The sequence below is a fragment of the Diaphorina citri genome, unplaced genomic scaffold, assembly GCF_000475195.1.
Source record: "Diaphorina citri unplaced genomic scaffold, Diaci psyllid genome assembly version 1.1 scaffold1070, whole genome shotgun sequence".
Classification (NCBI taxonomy): domain Eukaryota; kingdom Metazoa; phylum Arthropoda; class Insecta; order Hemiptera; family Psyllidae; genus Diaphorina; species Diaphorina citri.
The window spans coordinates 14553-22315 of NW_007378499.1; the positions used below are offsets into that span (position 1 = coordinate 14553).

General features: G+C 40.0%; 1 protein-coding gene across 1 annotated transcript in view; it reads right to left on the reverse strand.

Annotated features, from left to right (window-relative positions):
• Positions 1–7763, reverse strand: part of LOC103514024 (protein Skeletor, isoforms B/C) — a 50825-nt gene that overhangs the window by 6189 nt on the left and 36873 nt on the right. The window contains exons 7-12 of the mRNA XM_026827083.1: positions 6968–7152; positions 6440–6635; positions 6003–6130; positions 5016–5181; positions 3647–3840; positions 3118–3345 (exon numbers count right to left, since the gene is read on the reverse strand). Coding sequence (XP_026682884.1) covers positions 3118–3345; positions 3647–3840; positions 5016–5181; positions 6003–6130; positions 6440–6635; positions 6968–7152 — 1097 coding nt within the window. The remainder of the gene's footprint in view (positions 1–3117; positions 3346–3646; positions 3841–5015; positions 5182–6002; positions 6131–6439; positions 6636–6967; positions 7153–7763) is intronic.

A 7763-nucleotide genomic window follows, 5' to 3' on the forward strand; every position in this document is an offset into this window, starting at 1 on the left:
ATATCTGGATGAGTGACTGTCCGATTTTTACCAAGTTGTTACAGTCTTGGACCTTACTCGTACACCATACCGAGAGAGCATACCAAATTTCATCGCTCTACGACAAACTGTTCTTGAGATATTTTGTATACCACCTTTTCCCATTTAAACCTGTAGTACGTACATACATACGTACAGACCACGGGCTAAAAATTACTTTTTTGACATCAGGGGATCCCAAAAGGGATATATCCAACCATTTCCCGATTTTGAAAATTTGTACCGATCAAAACGGGAGCTGATAACAATGATAAAGGATATCCATAGCCTTGATTCCTACGCGCATGGGTTAGCAGTATCTTGGTATGACGTCAGACGGTCAGAGGTATACCCTCAGCGCCCGATACAGTGTTGCCGCTACGAGTCAAATGACTCGGTCCGGATGCGCCGGGTTTCTATCGTCGTATCTTCGAAACTACTGGGTATCTTGGTATGACGTCAGACGGTCAGAGGTATACCCTCGGTGCCCGATACAGTGTTGCCGCTACGAGTCAAATGACTCGGTCCGGATGCGCCGGGTTTCTATCGTCGTATCTTCGAAACTACTGTACGGAATTTCCTCATTTTTTTTCCCAATATTTTTTTAATTTTACGTTCTATCGTTTTAAGCGATAAATTTTTTTATGATACATCTCATTTGGAACAACATCTCTAACATTTAAATAGTCTTTAACACTCGCAGAGACCAATCGAGAATATCCAACTCACGTCACCTCACGTGACCAAAGAAAATTGAAAAAAAAAAAGAAGAAAATCCGTGAAGCGTGTGAAAAAAATGGTTGTTGGATTAAGACAGCAGAAAATGGAAGGCAAGACAAATGTCGGCAAATATGTTGCCTGTCCTGGAAGCCGAAACGGAGAGCGTGCTGAGTCTAAAGGCCCCTATACACGGAGAGCCCATTTTACTTCAGTCTTCAGTAGTTCATTCATTCCATTGTCCCTTCAGTCAGTGTCCCCGGAGCGGCGGGATATTGTCAAAATGAGCTGTCGGTTTGGAGTAAGAGAATGCCAAACATCCAGCAAAGCCACAGAATGGACTACGCCCACTACAGATTTCACTAAAAACGATGATTTTTGGACTAGCTTCAACAAGCCAGCACAGCGGCGTGGCGGAGATAGTAGTATCTTAAATGCACCAGTTCCTAATCAATGGATGACTGAAGTTGATCAACGCTGCGCTTGGTTGGTATCCGGATGCGTGACCATTTGGACAATCACGTGCTGCTGGCTTTTCGCGGTCCCACTCAGGCTGGTTGAGGTTAACGCGAGGAGGCGGTTAGCTTGTGTTCGAATGGAGGGTAAAATCCCGTCGCTAAAAAACTTGGCAGTTAAACAGAGGAGGATTCAGCCTGAAGTTTTAGACGAAGAGGATTCTGCTCTAAGTACATTGTGCTAGTGATGGGTCGAATAAAGTAATAAGAATACAAATACCTACCTACCTACTTAAATTGAACAGAATACTCGTAGATATTAGAGGTGGCAAAGATCGGTTCACTTTAGGGAATAAGTTCCAACCGTTCAGTTCCTTTCATGGAACTGTTCCCAATATAAGTTCCTCACTTCTGGGAACCTCTGACGGTCGTAAAACTTGTGGTTAGGTTTAGGAGAAGCATAATTATAAGCTACAACCCAGGACCCTAGGCATTATACGCAGTCTAAGAAACCTAGAAGGATAGGGAGTAGAGGTGGCAAAGATCGGTTCACTTTAGGGAATAAGTTCCAACCGTTCAGTTCCTTTCATGGAACTGTTCCCAATATAAGTTCAGTTCAGTCAGGCGTTCACTTGATCTAGGCTGATGTAGAATGCATATTCAAGGGGGGGGGGGGCAGTGAGATCTCCACGATAAGTACAAGTTCTTCTGCAGAAATATGTACGAGGAAGTACAAAGTAAAGAGATTCAAGTAGATGAAAATTGGAAGAGAGGAAGAGGGTGAGAGAGAGATAAAGAAACATCTGCAAAAATAGACAAGTAACTGATAAATCATAGTAGGTAACCGTAGAATCGATCAAGGATAAACCCTAGTCAAGCAACCGAAGGCATAAAGATACCAGATACAACTTAAAACCTAGATAAGAAAACTTCTTAATACTTAATCCAAAAGGAATGAGTACAAATTTACTAATCTACCATTAGATAAGAAAAGGTAATGAATTTAAGAACTTCTAAAAACACCGTACGACCACAAAATAATATACAGATCTTCAAACTTTCCTACGATGCAACCGTGCAAACTTCATGTGATTGAAAATATCGACACTGGTTGCTAAGCAGTTATCGATTTTCTCGCCTAGGAAAGGTAAACAAGATAGAGATTTTTTCAGTTCGTAGAAAATCTGTCTAGAGAAGTGTCTAGAGAAAATTTACTAGAGAAAATTTAGGAAGCCTATTTCGAGAAGCCTAAGTTTAGCACGTCCTTCCTTTATTATTACGATAGTAATAATAAAAGGTATAAGGGACGGGCTATTGTATTCGCTTCGTTGTCGTCCGTGTGTCTGTCTGTGTGTCTGACCCCATAGAAGGACTTATCCAAACCTGGTCGACCTATATATCAAATTAAAGGATTTTTTTTTACCAGAAACACGAAAATGGTGGTGCAAATTTTGTCCAGTAAACCAAAAACTCAAAGCGAGAAAGTTTTAGATAACACTTCAGTCGATCATTTAAGACCGGTTTGAGCGTCACCTATGTTAGGCTACGCCGAGCAAGGTCAAAAAATGGATGGGTGACTTCAGTACTATATTGGTAGTTATTAGGAAACATTAAAAGGAATAAGGGAGAACGGGCTCTAGTCTTGATTTTAAATCATTACATGAAAGTAAAATCAAACCAATAACATTTAGAGCTTTTTTTTCGAGATTGCTGCAAGTTGTTATTATTATTCTTTTTTTTTCTACCAGTTCCTCATTTTCCACTACGTGTTTGGTACGAACTTACGAGGAAGTACTTTTTATTAACAGTAAAAAATCATCTTAGGTACCTATTCGTATAATTTACTAGAATTTAGATGGCTCCGGAGTCTGAAAGAGAGAAATAATCTTTGTTTATTGGTAGGTATTGCCTAGATGGGACATCTCACCTGATAGTATACGGTGTCAGGGGTGTTGGCATCTGGAGTCCATTGAATAACACCAGGTTCCCCATGGTCACAGATCAGACTCAGAGTTCGCTGATAGGCACCAAACGATACAAACTCATCAGCCGGTGGTTGTTCCGGATCTGGCGTCCAGTTACAAAGTCTACCTACACCGGTCGGCACCACGTTACCAAACTTATCACGCTTAGCACCGGCGAAAATGCGAACTTTCTGTAAAAAAAAATGTATGGACGGAGAAAATAAAAATAAACCAGTTGGATTTGTAAGAATCTAGGAAAACGTCTGGAATTTTTTTCCCTAGGTAGGGTACCTACATTATTATGTCCTTGACCAGTTGGATTTGTAAGAATCTAGGAAAACGTCTGGAATTTTTTTCCCTAGGTAGGGTACCTACATTATTATGTCCTTGAAATTCTGAACTATCTCCTTTCATTAGCATTATTATCTACCTTATTTGTTCAGATTTCCAGTAATGGAAATTGTTCCATTAGGTGATAATGTACCGACTTACCTCTTTTTCCTCGGGTGTCTTGTGCTGGTAACCGCCCACACTATCGTCTGTGATGTAGAAGGGATGATACTTGGCTGGTGTGTTTGGATCAAGACCACCCTCTACAATGAACGTGTAGGTTTTGCCTCGTACAACATTGATCTCGGGAATGAGAAGGCCATTGATATACCAAGAAATACCCCAGCCCACGTGACCTGACAAGTGGGAAAGATTTTCTTGTGAATTTGTAGAAAGAGCAGGAAATTATTTCTAACTTTCAAAGACGTTCAGAGAGAAACAATCAATAATTTATTTATGAGCTGCCCAGCGTCTGGGTTGCCATATGACACAGCATACTACTCAAACAGACATGTCACAATAAAACCAAATTGAAAAGATTAACTGATGACTGTGAATTTGTAGGAAGAGCAGGAAATTATTTCGAACTTTCAAAGACGTTCAGAGAGAAACAATCAATAATTTATTGATGAGCTGCCCAGCGTCTGGGTTGCCATATGACACAGCATACTACTCAAACAGACATGTCACAATAGGTCGACCAGGTTTGGATAAGTCCTTCTATGGGGACAGACAGACAGACCGACAGACCGACCGACCGAGTGACAGACACCGAGGCGAATACAATAGTCCGTCCCTTATACCTTTTTATTACTATTGTAATAATAAAGGAAGGACGGACTAAAAAACGGATAAATTGGTGTAGGTGGTTGAGATTGTATCATCATTGCGGTGAGCTGTAGAGATGGCGATGGATAGTAGCGAGCGTATCTTTTAATATGATGAGGGCAAGTTCTTTTAATTTGTTCTTCCCGATGTTCTTTTTTTTTTAAGTCGAGCAGAAATGGGGATATATTGCCTCGCGCCCCAAACCACAGTCCAACAACATCCCAATGGGAGATTTGATATTTTTCACCGAAGTATGGGAGAGTAGGAAGATAGATCTCTCTTTTCTCATCATTCGTTTTAACATCCTGTTTTTCATTGTTTGTTTCCCATCTCAGAGTAGGATCGAGGAAGACCTTTGTTTTTAACACGATCGAGACAAATAATATCAGCGCACCGGTTTTGCCGACTACCGACTACCATCATCTAAGGTTGACTCACAATGGACCTCTTCATAAACTTAGTAGAAGGTAGAAGTACAGTGCACTGTCGCGATAATTAGTTAAGTACGTATTTTACTAGGAACACAAAATTCGGTAGTGTTATTTCTTGATGGACATTTGTAAAAGCTTTAGCTATTAACAAAGCAATATCTTTTAAACAAATTCTTAGGCCGAAATCATCAAGCAAAAGTTGTATTTGCGTAGAAATATATGTAGGTACGTAAATATTTATTATTTTCCTCCTCTTGTCCAATTATTATTACCTGTGATGGCGGGATAGCCACGTTTGCCTCCTGTAGGTCCCATCTGAGCATACAGAACGCCATCATCTGGTTCGTTACATTGAATGGGTGGAATCTCCCAGGCTTCATCTCTAGGGGCGGGAGCGGGGGTGGGGGGAGACTTGGATCGAGCGGGCTCAACTGCTACCTGAGGAGAGAGCATTTGAATGAAGATTAATCAATGTTTGCGCCTTTGTCAAAGTTAACACCGAACTACAAAACTATAGCGAGGGCAGTAGGTTACTTTACCGAGACAATCACCCAGTAGCCCAGTACCTACAACAATAGTAACGGCAATTATATTAACAGTAGTTGCTCATTAACAGCTGTGAACAAACAACTTCTACCAGGATTGCTCATTATATTAACAGTAGTTGCTCATTAACAACTGTGAACAAACAACTTCTACCAGGATTGCAGGACTAGGTGTAACGCTTTTCAAGCGGTCGCTAATCTCGTTGTGGAATGTTTTGCACCGATGCGCTATCTTACAACCATTTGGTCCCAAGGGCGACAGTAATGATGTATGCTCAATTATATTAACAGTAGTTGCTCATTAACAGCTGTGAACAAACAACTTCTACCAGGATTGCAGGACTAGGTGTAACGCTTTTCAATCGGTCGCTAATCTCGTTGTGGAATGTTTTGCACCGATGCGCTATCTTACAACCATTTGGTCCCAAGGGCGACAGTAATGATGTATGCTTGGATTAGTGTTTGCTTCGTATCGCGGGAGCTGACTAGCTGAGAGAAGCAAGTTTACGGTCAACTGGGCAACTAATGATTCCATGTTCAGACACGTTTCTGTCACACGATAAGGTTTGTAAAGGATTAAACGGTTCTGTATGCATCAGGGCCCATTTATTTAACCTCAAAAGGGAGAAATTTGTTTTACAACTTTGTACAAAATCTCGTTCATCCGGATTCTTGAATTTTTCTTCTTCACCTATACTAGATACTAGAACTTACCTCTTGAACTTTAGTGTTAGCTCCAGAACTTTCATCCGAGTATTCTCCATGGTTAGGAGTACCTGTTTCTCCTTCGGGTATCGGGCAATTCCAGTATGGAGTTCTGCCGAAGTTGAATAGGATGTTTTCTGGAAAACAAGCGGAGGACAAGCATGGTCAAATTTATGTTGATTCTGATTACTAGCGATTTGAGAGCTTTACTTCTTGATTGTTTCTCTAAGATTGAAATTAGTACAAAATTATTCTCTATCAAAATTATGCTCCTCTAATCTCCAGAATCTTAAATATCATTTCATGAATTTGAGACTTTTGATCGAGTGGAAATTTAAATACTTAGAGAGTTCTTACTTTTGGGGAAGACACTGTGGAAGGCATATCATTTCATGAATTTGAGACTTTTGATCGAGTGGAAATTTAAATACTTAGAGAGTTCTTACTTTTGGGGAAGACACTGTGGAAGGACACTTCCTGTTTGCTATTCAAAGGTCCGATGGCCCAAATGATCGCTTGACTTTGATTAGTGTAAATGTCATGATCGAGTATGTCATGAGATCGTAGAGGTCGCTGATAGGTCACGATGGAATAACCGTTGACCAGGGCAGCGTTCAACAGTCGCACACTCTCCGTGTTGTCCTGAAAAAGGATAAAGTGTTTCACTTCAATAGTTTACATACAATAGCCAAGACGATCCAAGATGAATATAGGAAGAAATTTCTACAAAAGGTATGTCCTTAACCAACCACTTCTTGAATAATTAGTTATATCTTGCCAAAATTGTTAAATTAATAATCTCTTTACCTGAATTCTATAATCGGGACAGCTGCCCCGACCACCAGCACATTGACTCTTGTCCGTCAGATAGTAATCAACAGAATCTCTTTACCTGAATTCTATAATCGGGACAGCTGCCCCGACCACCAGCACATTGACTCTTGTCCGTCAGATAGTAATCAACAGCTCTTTACCTGAATTCTATAATCGGGACAGCTGCCCCGACCACCAGCACATTGACTCTTGTCCGTCAGATAGTAATCAACAGCGTAACCATTGAGAGTTTCCTGATCAATCCAAGCCACAACCACATCAGCTCCGATCATTTGATTCCTCAGAGGATCACCCGACAAACCGAACGACATGTACTCGCCAAATTCTGAAATCAGAAGCAGAAACAGAAGAAAATCACTTGATGGGAAAAGCTATTTCTTATAGGCCTGTGTGCTGTAAATCTATTCAACGTTCGTTCAGGTTTGGTCATCTGACGGACTGACCTTTTACCTATAAGTAGATATTTATGTGCTTGAGTTTTATAAAACTACAACAAATGTTATAAACTTAGTGACTTGATCCATCTTCTCTCGAAGAAGAACAAAATCATCAAGGTTATAAAGACAGGAATGCAGAAACTAAAATAATCTGTTTTAATCTCCCTCATGCTCTCATTATTCCTGACATTACTCTAAATGTCTGCACAAATGGAAGAAGAGGGATAAGATAGGGTGAAGATGAAGATGACCTTTTTGTAAGAATCATGAACGACCGCATTCCTTAACAGCTCAACACTCATTCATCTACAAATACCTTGTTACCTAGCAGGTACCGACTGAAGTTTTTTAACAATCAATTGAGGTAATTTTTTGTAATTTGTAATTTATTTGCATCAATAAAAATAATAACAGTGGTAATACAATATGATAAATAACTTAATCTATGAAATAGACTTTAAAAGTCAATAAAATTTGCCATTTTGTGTATTCTTTTTTT